The sequence below is a fragment of the Herpailurus yagouaroundi genome, unplaced genomic scaffold, assembly GCF_014898765.1.
Source record: "Herpailurus yagouaroundi ecotype Mexico unplaced genomic scaffold, PumYag 208, whole genome shotgun sequence".
NCBI classification, from domain to species: domain Eukaryota; kingdom Metazoa; phylum Chordata; class Mammalia; order Carnivora; family Felidae; genus Herpailurus; species Herpailurus yagouaroundi.
This window is the reverse complement of record NW_024412439.1, coordinates 2,586,300-2,604,743: the sequence shown is the minus strand read 5'-3', so window position 1 is coordinate 2,604,743 and position 18,444 is coordinate 2,586,300. Positions and strand designations below refer to the sequence as shown.

General features: G+C 37.9%; 1 protein-coding gene across 1 annotated transcript in view; it reads left to right on the top strand.

Annotated features, from left to right (window-relative positions):
* Positions 1-18,444, top strand: part of AKAP10 (A-kinase anchoring protein 10) — a 73,529-nt gene that overhangs the window by 41,395 nt on the left and 13,690 nt on the right. The window contains exons 6-12 of the mRNA XM_040453085.1: positions 524-608; positions 1,442-1,565; positions 2,895-3,031; positions 5,515-5,659; positions 7,717-7,890; positions 12,593-12,702; positions 16,320-16,402. Of these exons, the coding sequence (XP_040309019.1) occupies positions 524-608; positions 1,442-1,565; positions 2,895-3,031; positions 5,515-5,659; positions 7,717-7,890; positions 12,593-12,702; positions 16,320-16,402 (858 nt within the window). The remainder of the gene's footprint in view (positions 1-523; positions 609-1,441; positions 1,566-2,894; positions 3,032-5,514; positions 5,660-7,716; positions 7,891-12,592; positions 12,703-16,319; positions 16,403-18,444) is intronic.

Below are 18,444 nucleotides of genomic sequence, written 5' to 3'. Positions count from 1 at the left end.
AAAAAAAAAAAGTTCTGTTTTTTTTTTCCATTGATCTCTGTACCCAGCATGGGGTTTGAACTCATAACCCCGAGATCAAGAGTAGCATGCTCTTCTGACTGAGCCAACCAGGTGCCCCTATATTTGTTCTTTTGTAAACTGTCTTTTCATGTCCTTGGCTCATTTTTCTTCCAGGACATTTCTTACTAGTTTGTAGGAGCTCTTGATATATGAATGATAATAATCTATCACATACAAAGTAAATTGTCATTCACGCTGTGAATTTTTTTGCACCAGTTGTTTTATTTTGTTTCGGAGGTGCTCTCGTGTATAAAAATTAATTTTATGTTGTTAAATCTTTTGATTTCTACTTTTGTGTATATGCTTAGAAAGACCTTCCCTACCTCAAGATTAGCCGTGCACCTGTATTTTTCTTAGCTCTATTTAAAACTTTCTGATTCATATGCCTCTACCTTTATTCCTCTGATTCCCAAAGGTGTATAGTTCAGATTTAGTAGAAATTTATTTACCATTTCTTTTACAGCAAAGATTTGTGGAGAAGATGGACAGGTGGACCCCAACTGTTTTGTTGTGGCACAGTCCATAGTCTTTAGTGCAATGGAGCAAGAGTAAGTTAATTACATACTTTCCCATTTGCGTTTTCGGGATCTGGGTTCACTCAACTAAAAACAAATGGTCTCTGAGGACTTAAGTATTTTGAATGTTTACAGGATCGTATAAGCATACTCATGCTCTAAGACTACTTTGGTTAATGGTGTCTTTTAAATATAAATTATGTGAACTCTTAAAAATAATAAAACCCATGTTCATTTTTAATGTTAATATTTCCCAGGTTAAAAGAATTTGTTTTTAATTCTGAAGTCATTTGGGGGTGATGTGGGTGTAGTGTGACTCTTACAATTGGTTTCTGTTCAAACAATGCACGTGTGCAGGTGGATATCCTAATTTGTTAGTGCATGCTTTCGGCTTAATGGATGCTATTACTTCTAAATCCACATAGATTTGTTGAAACGGCCTCCAAAGTTGTTTTGTTTTGTTTTGTTTTGTTTTGTTTTAGATTAATTACTGCTGCATGCCCTTAAAAAAAAAAAATCTACATATTGATTCATTTAGCATTTCTGAAAAGGGTGCTCTGTGCAAAGCACAGTTAGATACAATGCCTGCTTTAAAGAAAATTAGAGCCTAATGAGAGAAATAGGGCATGATCTTTGGTTACCGTAATAGGAGGTAGCATGTGTCACAGAGGAAAACTACAAAGCCACCAAGAGCGGGGAGAGATTATTTCCAGGTGTAAGAACCAGGAACGACACCAGGGGAAGGGAGGTAGTGTTGACCTAGGCTTTTAAGATACAACAGGCACAGAATGGAAAGAGTGTATTTTTCCCAGTTAAGCTCTTTCCTTGGTCGTTCCCTCAAATTTTCCCTTTTTGTCCATGTGCAGGCACTTTAGTGAGTTTCTGCGAAGTCACCATTTCTGTAAATACCAGATTGAAGTGCTGACCAGTGGAACTGTTTACCTGGCTGACATTCTCTTCTGTGAGTCAGCCCTCTTTTATTTCTCTGAGGTAAAGTCTGCATTTCCTTTCACACTCTGTTAGAGCATTCCAGCCTCTGAACTAGAAATGCTGGGGCCCCCTCTATAGAAAATAACACGGAAGAGCCAAGTCATTTCCAAAAAGATCAATTGGAATGACACAGTACTATTTTAAGTTGTATCTAATGGCAAGGGTACTTTGATGGGGTGTTAGAGTAGAGAATGTGAAAATTCAGTGTAAGATAACTCTAATTTTGAAAAACTTATTAAAAATCTGCTTATAAGAGAATGCATGTTTTTTTTTTTAATTTTTTTTTTCAACGTTTATTTATTTTTTGGGGGACAGAGAGAGACAGCATGAACGGGGGAGGGGCAGAGAGAGAGGGAGACACAGAATCGGAAACAGGCTCCAGGCTCCGAGCCATCAGCCCAGAGCCTGACGCGGGGCTCGAACTCCCGGACCGCGAGATCGTGACCTGGCTGAAGTCGGACGCTTAACCGACTGCGCCACCCAGGCGCCACGAGAATGCATATTTTTGATTATTTGGAGCTGTTTTAAAAAACCACAGTTTTGGTACATGATTCCAATGCACACATATTTGCAGACCAGACTTCAGAAGAGAGAAAGAAAAGGAGCAAACTTTTTCCTACTATCGTCCCTTTTACTTCAGCCACTGGATAGGATTTCTCGAGCAATGAATATATTAATCTCTTTGAGGCATACAGTTTAGTGTAATGGTATTTGTTCAGCTTCGGCAAATGAGATGCTTTTGCTGCAAAGCAAATGAGTATTCAGTAGAGATGAGAGGATTTCCAGGCTCACAGAGCGTAACTTGGATACGCTTGACTCTGCCTCTCCCAAGAATAGAGCCCGTTCAGTTGATCTGCTTTCTCACTCCCTCGTTTGCCATCAGCCTAAGTCCAACATTTGTTCCCGTTACTCTGGCTGCGTGGGGTGATGGAAATGATCAGGTATCAAAGATTTGGTCTGGTTAGTTTACTCTGTGTATGTTTGCCAGCGAGGGACCACTAATCATCTTTACCGTGATTTTTATTCCAGTTCACTTAAGTTTGTATCCGGCAGCGTGGTTGTTTTGTTGTTAGTTTTTGTATTTTCTCCCTACAAGAATGGCTTTATGCTTTTCAATCTCAAATAACTGTAAATTGTTGACTGGCATTAACTGAACAAGTGGATCTGTTTTGGTGTTGTGTTTTGGGGTGTGTGTGTGTGCGCGTGCGTGTGTGTGTGTGCGCGCGTGCGTGTGTGTCCTGTATTTTAATGGTTGGACTTAGAGATTAGAGATGGGGAGAGAAATCTGTTTATGGTCTTTTTTTCTTCTTTTGTATTTTTCCTTCCTAGTACATGGAGAAAGAGGATGCAGTGAATATCTTACAGTTCTGGTTGGCAGCAGATAACTTCCAGTCTCAGCTGGCTGCCAAGAAGGGCCAGTATGATGGACAGGAGGCACAGAATGATGCCATGATTTTATATGACAAGTGAGTTTTGTTGATGTATTCAGCGTTTGGCAAGTGTTTGTTATTTGATAGGTACTTTGGAAATAAAATTGAATAGATTCAGTCCTTGCTGTCAAGGAGCTCACAGGGAGTAGCAGAAGAGCTACGTTTCATATGGTGTCTATAGTTTTAGGACTGTTAGAACAAAGGTCTTGGGGGAATAGGAGGTCTGTGTGTGGCAAGAAGGTTGATGGTGGTGGAGTTCAGGGAGGGTTTCACAAGAGAAAGATGAGAATTGGATCCTGAAGAACGAATTGAAATTTGCTAGCCAGAGAAGGCAGGAAAGAACATTCTAGGCAGAGGGATTGGCACAAGCAAAGTCAGAGAAACTTAGGGGAATGTGGTGGCACTTTCAGGAAACTTGAGTTTGGGTAAGTAAAACTTGGGTAAGGGAATATAAGCAGAAGATGGGGGCACCTGGGTGGCTCAGTTGGTTAAGTGTCCGGCTCCTGATTTCGGCCTGGGGCACGATCTCACAGTCAGATGATTGAGGCCCGCATCGGGCTCTGCACTAGGCGTGGAGCCTGCTTGAGAGTCCCTCTCTCCCCTTCCTTCTGCCCGGTCCGCACGCACGCGCATATGCACACGCTCTCTCTCCCCTCTCTAAAAAATAAAAAGGAAGATGAAACTAACTGGGATATATTAAAAACGGTCTTGACTCTCTATAGGCAGATCATATTTTGTGATGCAGATCTGCCCAGCCTGGTTCATACTCAGTGAATAATAGTTTTTCACTTGTCTTCACTGCAAACGAGAGGATGGCAAAATCTTACAGTGAACAGACTGAAAACATTTGGTCAGTTAAATGATAAGGCTGTGGCCAGCGCCCGTACACTGTTCATTTAATTTTCCATACTCTGTAAAGAAAAGTAATATGCTATTTGTATCCACAAGCAACTGCTAAGAGGATAACTTGATGGTAGAGGAGAATCCATGGACTGTCAGGGTTGGGAGAGAGCCGAGTGCATCTAGGTCAGTGATTCTTAAACATTGCTCTGCAAGTTCATGCTGGGTTGTCTGTGTGAAAATCACCTGGGGGCTTGTTAAAAATAGGTTTCCAGTCCTCTCTGAGAGATTCTGATTCAGCATGTTTGAGGTATGACCCAGGAATCTTTATTTTTAGAAGATTCCCGAGATGATGCTGATGAATAGCCAGATTAGGGATCTAGTCCGATTTTCCCATTTTGCAGATGAGAAAATGAAGGCCCAGAGAGGTAGTGACTTTCTCAAAGTCACAGGGCGAGTTAGTGGCATAACTTAAGCTGGAATACAGTTCTTGATGTTTTCTCACTGTTTATTTTCGTATAATGTATTTGTGGGAAATATTATATAAGAAATATTGTTACACGGACGTTGAAACAGCAGATGTTTACATTTAGAAATTTGGTCTGAGATGCTCCAAAATTCCAATCACGGCAGAGTATTTACCAACTTACTCATTACAAGATGGGAGACTAACTTTCTGTTAAGAAAAGGCTGATAACAAAAAATATATATGTATATTTTTTTATGCTGGAACAGAAAAATGGTACTAGTAGTGAGATCCTGGCTGGAGGTCAGTGACCCCACAGAGCAGAGAGTCTGTTTTCCTACTGGATCCCATTGTCACATTGGGAGCCTTTTGTAAATGAAGGTTACCGTATGGCATCCCACTCGCACTGTCATTTTGTCCAGTTCATTGGGCCATATTTGACTTTACCAATCCCTGTTTGTTTTTATGTCTTCTGTATATTATGTATGTAACATCACAGTCCTATCTAATCAGTCTTTATTTGTATCGTAGACAGGATTTAGAAGTCCCTAAGATGGTATTTTTCTTTTAATCCTCCTTTTTTTGGTATCCACTTTTATAATCAGCTTACCAAGACACTAGTTTTGCATTATATCTTAAGAAGTTAGAAATCTTTGAGGTATCACTGATCAATTACTCCTTCTCCTTTCTGCACCCAGTCATCAAGTCCTGTTATCCTATCCAAATACATCAAATGCACTTACTTGCCCCTCACTGTTCTTTTATTTTGAATTCCTACTAGTACATTACTTGGGTCTCTTAGTTATGATGGCATGTTCTTATTGTGGCCTATGCAGAGATCTTTTCTGCTCCCTTTCCAGGGGAAATAACTGTGTCTTACCCTCCTTTAAGTCGATTTCTCTCTCCCAAGTGCTGAACAGAGAATGGGTACCCATTCAGTGTGTGTGATTGATTGATTTCTTTGTCTCAGTCGACCCTCAGAAAACTTAAATGAGGGCTAAGGATGACGGAAGGAGATAATACAAAGGCAGCAAGTTGACTTTAGGGCCGTGGGAATCAAGGTTGCAGCCCAGCTGTCAGCCAGTTCTAGAGTCCTAGGTCTGCAGGCTGAATCAAGTAGCCTCATAGAAGATTCTCTAGTGTAGGTACCAAAAGTTGCTTCTACTGGCTGTGGAATTTGGTTTTACTTTCTTTGGCTGTCTTTGTACCATAGGTACTTCTCCCTCCAAGCCACACATCCTCTTGGATTTGATGATGTTGTGCGATTAGAAATCGAATCCAATATCTGCAGGGAAGGTGGGCCACTCCCTAACTGTTTCACAACTCCATTACGTCAGGCCTGGACGACCATGGAGAAGGTAACCAAGAACTTCAAAAATATTAAAACCGCAAGAAGTTTTTACTGGTGAAACCCAGAAAACATAACACGGGAGAAACCCAATGTAACAGAACAGTGGAAAATGGAAACAGGGGAGCATAGTGATTAAGAGCAGAGGCTTTGACTCTGACTTGGTATGTATTCATCTTAACCTTTATAGGCTGAGTGACCTCAGGCAGTTACTGAAATTCTTTAATGCCGCTTTCCTCACCGGTAAAATGGAGATAGTATGGATACTTAAAGTTATTTTAAGGATTAGAATGAGGTAAGATGGATGCAGTTACTATTAATATTACGCCTGACACATAGTAAGCATTAAAAAATGTCAATGGCGGGGCGCCTGGGTGGCGCAGTCGGTTAAGCGTCCGACTTCAGCCAGGTCACGATCTCACGGTCCGTGAGTTCGAGCCCCGCGTCGGGCTCTGGGCTGATGGCTCAGAGCCTGGAGCCTGTTTCCGATTCTGTGTCTCCCTCTCTCTCTGCCCCTCCCCCGTTCATGCTCTGTCTCTCTCTGACCCAAAAATAAATAAACGTTGAAAAAAAAATTAAAAAAAAAAAAATGTCAATGGCTATTAACATAGCCTGTTACCACATTTTCAAAAATGATTCGATAGCAATATTGGGTGAAGTTAGCCTAGGGGTGTTCCAGATATTTCATCAATATCTGTCAACAGGGCTAGAGTGCTAGTTTTGTGTATCATAACTTCTGGGGTATCACTGATAGCTTATTAATAATAAGGTGTTGGAATTTGTGAATGATTCATTCTTCTAATGAACTAGAGCAGATTTTGCCAGGAATTGCACAGAGCCCAGGATAAGCCCATGAGGTTCTGTTGCTTATGTATGTCATGTGTATCTAGGTGGGAAGGGGTTAAGTAAGCACTGTTAAATAATACTACACATAAAAACTGAATTTCAGGAACATGGAAGACTTACATATAAAATTCAAATCGTTAAAATCTAGTGCTAAACTGAGTAGAGTATCAGCTATGGCCCAGGGATAATTTTTTTTAATTAAACTAAATGAAATTAAAGTTAAAATCTTTCTGATCTTAAAGGAAAAGTTCCAAATCTGTATCATGTGAAGAGTGCAAGCTTTCTGGCCAAAAAAGAAAATTAAAATACACAGAAAAACAGAACATAAAAATATTTCTTATAAAACGTATATATGTGAAAGAACTTACACTAATTTTAAGAATACTATCAAGTAGATAAATGAGAAAAAGACCTAGATGGTTTGTTCATCAGTACTTTGAGAATTTCTGTGCTAGGTATTGGTGTTTCAGGGGTAAACGAAGAAATGTGGTTTCTGCCCTCTTGGAGCTCTGTCTATAAAGAAGGCACAAGTTAAAAACATGTTAAGTGCCACCGTCATGGGCTAAGTGCTATGAAGGAAAAGCTGGTGATAGGAAGTGCCAGTAATAAGCATGGGAGCTTATTCAGCATCATTAATAATTTTGAAATGCAAAGAAAAACATCCATCATTAGGCACTTATTTAACAATGATTTGGAAAAACACAATCCAGTGTTGGAAAGCCGGTCTCAAAACAGACACCTTGATATATTGCCAATGATACAAATTAGCAACATCCTTCTGAAGAGTAAATTGGCCATATATATCAAAGCTACAATGTTCATACTGTTTAACTCAATAATCACACAGCTGGTAATTTATCTTAAGGAAATCAGTTCAAAAGTAAATTATCAATACATACACCTGGACTTTAATATTTATAGCAAACCAGAAAAATGTAGTGTCAGGTTATATTCACTCCCTGCATGTTTTCTGGTCACTAAGAAGTCTAAATATCAAGTCTATGTAATAGTTTTATGGCAAGTGTTTTTCAGGGGAAAAAACCTACAAATTGTACTCTTAATTGTAGTCACAATGTAAACTGTGTATGAAGGGATAATACTTGGTAGTGTGACAAAATCATTTGTACCACCTGGTAGAACTGTGGGTAAAATTTTGTTTGCAAATAAAATTTTAGTCGTATTTGACTTCAACTTTAAAATAATGCTTGTCCTCTTTTTCAGGTCTTTTTGCCTGGCTTTTTATCCAGCAATCTTTATTATAAATATTTGAATGATCTCATCCATTCGGTTCGAGGAGATGAATTTCTGGGAGGGAACGTTTCACTGGCTGCTCATGGCTCTGTCGGCCCTCCTGATGACTCTCACCCAGGCGGTTCCGATGGCTCAGCTTCTCAGGTATTGACCAGTTTGCCTCTGCCGTTAGGAAGAAAAGTGTACAAATCCTTTCCTTCAAATACCAGTAACAGATTCTGTGTGTAAGTTTTAGTTGCAGAAGAAACGAAAGAGAAAATAAAATTAGCCTACTTACTATATGTTCTAATCAGAGTATCTGTGGTGATTAACAGTATATTATATTGTAAGGTATTGTCCTCTTTCATTCAGGCCATTATTCTGCTTGACACTCCAGCTGGTGCTCTCCGTAATCAAATAATATGCATTTAGAGCCTCTGAAGAGCTATTTAGTGTAATTACTTGGGAAATTTTAGTAACTACACTGGGGATGCTTTTTTTTATAGAATAATTGAGTGAACGCCTAGATTTGTTAATACTGTATTTCACTGAAGAGCTTTTGATTTTATTTTAAATTCTAGTGCCATTGCACATTTCCTCAGCCTTTTTTTTTTTTTTTTTTGGAGTACTTTCATGTATCAGACTTCTCTGATTCTCTCCAAAATCACATTAAATGGGTTGTCCCCAAGACAAGAGATCTAGGGAAGTGCTAAAAAGTTAACTGATTTTTTTCAAGTCACACAGTAAGTGTAGAGCCAAAACATATTCCCTGTCTAGTGTTCTTTGCCGAAATGTAGCATAATTGTTTTCTCATTACACTGTTGACACATAAATAAATAACACTTCAGATTTTTTGACACAGGGCCCTGGATAATTTTCTTAATTTATAAGACAGTACTATTTATTACCATTAACAAAGTGCTCCCCAGTACCTTTTCCTCCTTTTTAGGTTACCTGCTGAATGTGGTCGCCATTTTGTTTTTTGATACAGGCTAGAGTGTTTTGTTTTTATTTAGGCACTTACAGGGTCTAAGTGCTGACCATAAAATATAGTTTTACATTATTGGTTGAAGTATAATATATGTACAGAAAACTCCTATAACTATATAGCTTAAAGAATTTTCATAAACAGACCTAACACATGTATCCCAGTATCCAAATCAAGAAACGTAACATTACCAGTATGTCATAAACTCTCTTGTGCCCCCCTCTAGTCACTATCCTCCCTGCCAGGTAGCTACTATCCTGATTTTGATGGTGTGGGTTAGTGTTACCTGTTCAGTTATATAATTGAAATCATTCCTTATATATTCTTTCTTTATTTCTTGCATACAGCTTTATTGAAATGGAATGCACAAATCATACAGTTCATTCATTTATGTTACATAATACAGTGGTGTTTAGTATATTCATAGAGTTGCTTAACTGTCACCACAGCCAATTTAAAAGTTTTTCACCTAAGAAAAAAACAGTGTGTCCTTTACTACCCTCCAAATCCTCCACTCCTCCAGCCCTAGGCTACTCCTAATCTAATCTACTTTCTATCTCTGTAGATTGGCCTGTTCTGGTCATTGGAGCCATATGATATGTGGTCTTTTGTGACTGGCTTCCTTCACTTAGCATGATGTTTTCAAGGTTCATCCATGTTTAGGGTGTATCAGAACTAGTCCTCTTTTATGAACAAATAACATCCCCTTTTACACACATACCACATTTTGTTTATCCATCAGTTGATGGACATTGGGGTTGTTTCTCTCTTTTGGCTGTTAGGAATAATGCTGTTGTACAAGTTTTTGTGTGGATATAGGTTTTCATTTCTCTTGTGTATATACCTAGAAGTAGAATTGTTACATCAAATAATCGTTCTGTTTAACTGTCTTAATTACCATTGCTTGGGTAACAAGTTTTAAAATCAGGAACTGAGAGTCTTCCAACTTAGTTCTTCTTTTTCAAGATTGTTTTGACTTCTCGAGGTCCCTTGAGTTTTCAAATGCATTTAAGGATCAGTTTGTCAACTTCTATGAAGAAGCCAGCCAGGACTCTGATAGAGATCATATTGACTCCACAGATCAATTTGGGACATATTGCCGTCTTAACAATACTTAATATTGTAATCCATGTACACAGGATGCCTTTCACTTATTCACATCTTTTATAATTTCTTCCAATAACATTTTGTAGTTTTCAAGTATCCATTTGGTATTTCTTAAATTTATTCTAAATATTTTATTCTTTTTGATACTATTATAAATGGAATTTTTTTCTCATATTCACATTTTCATTGTAAGTGTATAGAAGTGTAATTTTTTTAATTGAGATAAAATTCACTTGACATAAAGTTAACTATCATAAAGTGTACAATTCAGTGACATTTAGTATATTCACCGTGTTGTACAACCATTACTACTGTCTGCTTCCAGACTTTTCATCACCCCAAATGGAAACCTAGCTAATGAAACATAAAGCTGTCACTTCCCATGCCCACCTGTGTTTTCTTCTAAGAGTTTAGGCCTTGGATCCATTTTGAGTTAGGTTTGCATGTTGTGTGAGGTAAGGTCCAACTTTATTTTTTTGTATGTGGGTATCTGGTCCCAGGACCATTTATTGAGAAAACTATTCTTTTACCATTGAAGGATCTTGGCATCTTTGTCAAAAATTATTTGACCTTAGGGGCGCCTGGGTGGCTCAGTTGGTTGAGTGTCTGACTCTTGGTTTCGGCTCAGGTTATGATCTCACAGTTCATGGGTTCGAGCCCAGCATCGCTCTGTCAGTGCAGAGCCTGCTTGGGATTCTCTGTCTCCCTCTCTCTCTTTGCTACTCCCCCACTCAGTCGCTCGCACGCGCTCTCTCTCTCTCTCTCTCTCTCTCTCTCAAAATAAATAAACTTAAATGTATTTATTTATTTTTTAAATCATTTGACCTTAGATACATGGGTTTATTTCTGGACTCTCAGTTCTACTTCATTGATCTACATGTCTTTTCTTATGCCAATACTAATATTGTTTTAATTATTACAGCTTAATAAGTTTCGAAATCAGAAGCTGTGAGTCCTCCAACTCACATTCTATTCATAAGATTATTTTGGCTATTCTGGGTCCCTTGCAATTCCATATGAATTTTAGGATCAGGTTTACATTGAATCTGTAGATTGCTTTGGGATGTATTTCCATTTAAGTCTTCCAGTCCATGCACATGGGACGTCATCCCATTTATTTAAGCCTTTCATTTCTTTCATTGATGTTTTGTAGTTTTCAGTGTACAAGTCTTAATACCTCCTTGAGTTATTTTATTCCTGAATATTTTGTTCTTTTTGATGCTATTATAAATAGTTACTTTCTCCATTTCTTTTTCTTCACTGGTAATGCATAGAAATATAACTTTTTTGTGTGTTGATCTTGTACCTCAACTTTACTAAATTCATTTGTTAACTCTAATAGTTTTCTTGTGGATTCTTTAGGATTTTTTTTTATATAAGGTCATGTCACCTGCTAGTAGAAATAGTTTTCTCTCTTCTTATCCTCTTTGAATGCCTTTTATTTGCTTATCTTGCCTGATTGCTCTAGCTAAAACTTCCAGTACAGTGCTGAACAGAAGTGGTGAAAGTTGGCATCCTTGTCTTATTCCTGACCTCACGAGGAAAGCTTTCAGTTTTTTAATCTTTTAATATGATGTTAGGTATGGATTTTTCATAAATGCTTTTTATTAAGTTGAGGAAATTTCCCAGTATTCCTAATTGTTGAATTTTTTTTTTTTTTTTTATGAAAGGTATTGGATTCTGTCAAATGTTCTCTCTGTATCAATGGAAGTGGTCATGTGGGTTTTGGTTTTTACTCTGTTGATATGGTGTGCTACATTAATTGGTTATCAGACGTTAAACCAACCTTGCATACCTGGGATAACTCACTTGGTGGTGGTATGTAATTATTTTTATAAGTTTGCTAGTATTTTGTTAGGGTTTTGCATCAATTCTTACACTGATCTGTAGTTTTCTTTTCTTGTGATGTCCAGTTTTGGTAACTGAGTTAACAGTAGCCTCAGGGAAGTATTCTGTCTTCTTTATTTGGGTGCCTCTTTCTTTTTAATTATTTACCCCTTCTTAGCACATAAAGAGAACCCCATGTACTGTGGAGTGTGTTCTGTAAGCATCTGTTCCTATACCTTAACCATGGATATTAACCTATACGTGAGTCATGGGTATGAACCTGTACCTTAGTCACAGATTTTAAACACGTTCCTGCCTTTCGTTACTTTAAACAATGCTACAGTGAATAATAATCTTGCATATTAGTCATTTTGTTGAGCTGAGTCTGTCTGTAATTGAATTTTTAGAAGTGGAATAACAGAAAACACATGGCTCTGGTATTTTATAGAAATAACAATTCTGACTTGCTTTTTCGTGGGATGAGGAGTGGGAGATAACATGCTGGAGGAGAACTTACTACACTCTTCTGGCTGGTCATTTTAGAAAGTTTTCTTCAGCTTCTCTTGGCCTCACTGAAGATCAAAAGTATGCGTGTTTATTTTGTAAAAGTTAGCTAAGCTATATATACCTGGATGGATGGGTGTCTTGCACCCTTGGGAACACAATGCCTGTAAAGACAGCACATTTGTTAGATCACCAGGAAAACAAACAGATTTGGCATTAAAAGCTTGGGTCGTACACTTTAATATTGTGCTTCCTCCTGCAGTTATATTTCAAGGTTACATTTCAGAATCATTACTGTTTCGCATCTCAGTCATGATGGGGTTGAGTGAAAATTATGTGTATTTCAATTACTGAAGATTTTGTACAAATCTTTCCTATCTCAAACCCAGGATTGTTTGATTCCCAAATAATATACTGCTGATTTTACAATTTCTGTTGTAGTCCAGTATGAAAAAAGCCAGTGTTAAAATTCTGAAAAATTTTGATGAAGCGATCATTGTGGATGCTGCCAGTTTGGATCCAGAATCTTTGTATCAGCGGACATATGCAGGGTAAGCTTGACTGAGTGTCTAAAATGTCTACAAGTTTATGGAGTTTTGTCTCTTTTATTTTTCAATTTAAAATTTAAAAATGTGGGGGATACCGGGTGGCTCAGTCGGTTAAACGTCTGACACGGGCTCAGGTCATGATCTCGCAGTTCATGAGTTCAAGCCCCGCCTCAGGTTTTGTGCTGACAGCTCAGAGCCTGGAGCCTGCTTCGGATTCTGTGTCTCCCTCTCTCTCTGTCCCTCCCCTACTCATGTTCTATCTCTCTTTGTCTCAAAAATAAATAAACATTAAAAACAATTAAGATTTAAAAATTGTTTCTCATCTATTATATAGCCAGCACTTACTTATATAGAGTATGCAGTAGACCATGGTTAAGAGTGAAGGCTCAGGAGTGACTTCCTGGGTTTTTATCTTGGCTCAGCCACTTATTGGAAAACTACTTAACCTCTTGGTGTCTCAGTTTTTTCATTTCTAAATTGAGATTAATATTAGTGCTTCATTGGGTTGTTCAGGGGATTAAATGAGGTAATACACAAAAAGCATTTAAAACCTTGCCTAATATCTAGTAAACACTCCATAAATGTCATTACCGTCATCATTCCACCATGCTGTACAAGGTTGATGAGTATCATGTTTATCTGACAGGTTTTAGGCTGTATCTCTTCCATGTTTCATTTGGTTCGTATGTTAGCTATTTCAAAGTCTGTCTTAAAAGCAAAAGTAAAGTACAGTGACTAATACTGTGTAACTAATACTTGAAAATGGAATAAAATTATTTCTTTGTATTTAATTAAGAATTGGAGGGCGCCTGGGTGGCGCAGTCGGTTAAGCGTCCGACTTCAGCCAGGTCACGATCTCACGGTCCGTGAGTTCGAGCCCCGCGTCGGGCTCTGGGCTGATGGCTCAGAGCCTGGAGCCTGTTTCTGATTCTGTGTCTCCCTCTCTCTCTGCCCCTCCCCCATTCATGCTCTGTCTCTCTCTGTCCCAAAAAATAAATAAACGTTGAAAAAAAAAATTTTAGAAAAAAAAAAAAAGAATTGGATGTTTAATTTATCCTGTAACAAAAAGACATCAATTCCTAGCATATACCACTTGCTGACCTTTACCACAGATCAGATCACAAAGTCACTTTCTCCTCTCTAAAGATGGCTTGATTAACATATAAACCTGTGTAAAGTCTTGATTACCCTACTCAGACCCAACCCCAGTCCCGGCATGCCATAAAAAGGGATTTCAACATGTTTAATTGAGTTTATCAGAGAGTAACAGTGATATTTGGGAGACCAGGGAGTCGTGGGATGTACTTTGAAGTAAATTAAAGCTGTGGGACCATATTGTCTTCAGAAAGCATGCTTTAGCTGCATCAATATGGTGATCTTTATCTCTTCTTTTAGGAAATGGTGGACAATAAGCCTAAATGATTTAATTCCCAAAGATTATATTTATTCTTAAGGAATCGTTGTTAGTTCATTTACTTAAAACCTGACTTAAAGCAGTCTGTCAATTGCAAGATGTTTTACTTCTGTAATTTTTTTGCTGTGTGTGTAAAATAAATGTATTTTAACAGATAATATATAAAATGGGTCAGAAATAGAGAAATAATGACTTTTCTCCATCTTTAAAAATTTTTTTTTTGGTTTTTAAAAATATTTATTTTTGAGAGAGAGACACACACACACACAGGATGAATGGGGGAGGGACAGAGAGAGAGGGAGACACAGAATCCAAAGCAGGCCCCAGGCTCTGCACAGAGCCCAACACAGGGCTCGAACTCATGAACCATGAGATCATGACCTGAGGCGAAGTTGGACGCTTAACTGACTGAGCCACCCAGGCGCCCCCCAACTTTTCTTCATCTTTAAAGATAGTTTTCAGTGTTGGTTTTTAGTCTTATGGTTTTGGCATCTTCCTGAAATGTTTCTCAAGGCAGACATATTTCTGTCTGTTGGTGTATTGCAAGCACATGTGAAATGACAACTTAACTGGGAAGGATAACCCTAAAATAAGACCCACCATGGCCCGAGTGAAATAATACATGGGCGTCACAGTTTCTTTTCCTTCTTTTAATTACAAATACATTAATCTCCTCTAAAAATTAAATGTGTAGATAAGGCTGATGTCCCCTTTGATCACACACCAGAGCTTTTTCTCTCCCCTTCCTACTCAGGATAATCACTGTGACATTATAGTATGTATTTTTGCTTGCTTATTTTTATGTAATCGGTATTACACTCTATTTGGTACCTTGTGCTTTCAGTCCAGCGAGTTTTGGAGACTTTTCTATAGTAGTATATACAGATTTACCTCATTTTAACTATTTGTAGTGTTCCATATAAAATCTTAATTATAGCTCATAACTGTGGCCACTCTTTGGCCCTTTGGGTATTGGTGAATATTCAAGTTGTTTGCGATTTTTCACTGTTACGCACAGAATGGCAAAGAATTACTTTTATATACTTCCTTGTACCAAGAGGCAGATTTTAAATTTTAATAGATCTTAACCAGTTTACCTTTATTTTCTTTATTTTTTTGAGAGAGAGAGGGCGCGAGTGAGCAAGGGGCACACAGAGAGAAAGAGAGAGAGAGAGAGAGAGAGAGAGTCCCTCAGAGAGAAGGAGAGAGAGAGAGAAGCATTGCTCACCCAAAATGGGGCTCGAGCTCACAAACCATGGGGTCATGACCTGAGCTGAAGTCAGATGCTTGATGACTGAGCCACCCAGGCGCCCGTTAACCAGCTTCCCTTTAAGAGTAGCTATATGTTTTGCATTCTTACCCCCCGTTAAGGAAGATACTCGTTTCCCCCGTATCTTTATTGACACTAAATAACATCAGATGTTTGATTTTTTACCAATCTGGATTATTGCCCCTGAGATTAAGTTGCTTTTGGCATGTTTGTTGGTCGTTCAGGTTTCTCTTCTGTGAAGTGACTGTTCGTCTCCTTTTTACATTTTTCTGTCTTTCTTAGTTACTTGTTGGAATTCTTTATGTTTTTGAATATTCATTATTGATTAGTAATCTGTTAAATAAGGTCTTTCACTGTGTTCTTTGCCTTTCAAGTTTGCTTGATATTATTGTAGCTTTATAGCATATAGAATGACTATATGTAATACATAATGACTCTAGCTCTATAGACTCTAGCTCTGTAATACACATTTTGATCTAAGACAGGTTCCTACCTTTTTATCTCCTTTACAGAATTATCTTGGCTATTCTTATGCCTTTTGTCTTCCATATGAATTTTAGAATTGTGAGCTACCTGTTCACCCATCATGTTTCATAAACCTTTCTGGGATTTTGAATGGAATTGCATTGAATTAAAGATTATTTTGCTTTCTTTAGGGGACAGTTCTATTTAAAATAAGCCTTGCTTAAAATAAAATAAAATAAAATAAAATAAAATAAAATAAAATAAAATAAAATAAAGTAAAGTAAAGTAAAGTAAAATAATAAAATAAAATAAAATAAAATAAAATAAATAAAAATAAACCTTGCTTTGAATAACATGACACAGTATTTTTAGCTTCCTACATTTAACTGAGATGCTTAAGAGTGGAATTTTTCTTTCCTTAATTTGGTATTGATCATTAGAAATCATATTTTTCTTTTTGTACTTATTTAGGAAGATGACATTTGGAAGAGTAAGTGACTTGGGGCAATTCATCCGAGAATCTGAGCCTGAACCTGATGTAAAGAAATCAAAAGGTTTGTGGTGTTTTCATACTCCCTGTTAAGCCTTTGCTCACATTAGTCAGTGACTGTAAGTGAAGGATCATTTAAGATTTAAACAGTTTATTTTATGAAATAATTGCCTTCTCTCTCACCTTGTGTTTGTAGTCACAGCTGAGCACAAGGGCTTTGTGTAATCACATCTCTGTACAGTCTCTGAATGAAAGGTATTGAATTTGCTTTACCATTCCAAAAAGCACATCTGCATGAAAAAATATTTGTCACTTTTTTATTTAAAATAGTGAATACCCAGGGCGCCTGGGTGGCTTAGTCAGTCTGACTTCGGCTCAGGTCATGATCTCATGGTTCTTGGGTTCAGGCCCTACATCAGGCTCTGTGCTGACAGTGCAGAGTCTGGGATTCCCTCCCTCTCTCTCTCTCTCTCTCTGTCTGCTCATCCCCAACTCACTCACACACTCTCTCTCAAAATAAATAAACTTAAAAAACAAAAATGGTGAATACCCAGTCCAGGTTGGATTTGAGGTTTATCTCAAGACCCTTTAATTCATTAAATTTCCTCTAATTTGCTGAAATTTCAAATACATGATATATATGTGAAAAATATGAAGAGGTTGAAATTCAAGTCCTTCATTTAAAATCACCTGGAGAGTGCTCATTTAGTTGCAAGAGTTAAACACAAATCTTTTTTGACAAGTACATTATTTGTGACTGATTTCAGCTTCCAAACAGTTGGTTTACAAGGAAGATTTTAAAAACCAATGTGGATCCATTCACTTGGGATCTAGAAATTTTTCAGTGTGATTGGATTGATAGTATTGTCTTGAGTAAAAGACACTAATTTGTAAGAAGAAAGTGTTCCAGGGGCACCTGGATGTCTCGGTTGAGTGTCTGACTCTTGGTCTCGGCTCAGATCGTGTCCTCACAGTTCATGAGTTTGAGCCCCACATCGAGCTCTGCGCTGGTACTGTGGAGCCTGCTTGGGATTCTCTCTCTTTCTCTCTCTCTGTCCCTCTCCCTCTCCCTCTCTCTCTCTCCCCCTCCCTCTTTCTCTTTGCCCCTCCCACATTCTCTCTGTCTCTCAAAATAAACTTTAAAAAAAAAAGAAGAAAATCTCCCATTTTGAGAAATGTGTTTAAAATTAAGAGCTATTATTAATCTTCCTATTGAATTTAATAGGATTGCATTCCATTTATTTATTTATTTATTTTTAAGTAAACTCTACCCCCAACGTAGAGCTCAAACTCCTAACCCCAAGATCGAGAGTCACATGCTCCAGCAACTGAGCCCAGCCAGGTGCCTGTATTATATTTATTTTTTAATTCAACTACTACTTGAGTAAGGAATGATCTTGGTGTTGGTGAGCAATCTACTTTTGGGTCAGATATACATTGACAGAGTAAGCAAAAAATGCAACAGTTGTTGAAATCATTTAGACCCAAAAAGGGCCTGTTAACCTATTTTACCCTATCAGTTTATTTAAATAATTGATTTTATTTCCTAATTTGCCAGAGAAGCCTGAGATACACAGTCAGGAAAAGTACAAAGACGGAAAGAAGTCTTCACAGTTCATTCAGTAAATAATTTTGTAGTGCCTCTGTGCACTCTTATTCACGGGGCAGGTTAGAACATACAGATCCTGCCATTAAGAAACCTAGAGTCTAATAGTGTATTTTGTTGGTAAAAAATGAGTACAAAGAAGAAGTGACTGGTAGCTTTGGAGTAGAGGAAGTATTAGACAGCCTCTGTGGGGTATTGGCCAGCAAGGGCTCTACACTGTCCTCAGGTAGCAAGAAATCAAGACTCTTGATTTTGGCTCAGATCACGATCTCACAGTTCAGGAGATCAAGCCCTGCATCAGGCTCAGGACTGACAGTGCAGAGCCTGCTTGTGATTCTCTCTCTCTCTCTGCCCCTTCCCTGCTTGCACACTCTCCCTCTCTCTCTCAAAATAAATGAATAAACTTAAAAAAAAAAAAAAAGAGGTAGAGAACAGACAAGTTCAATTTGGAACATGCTAATTGTGAGATACCATAGGACAATTTCTAAGTCCATGAATTT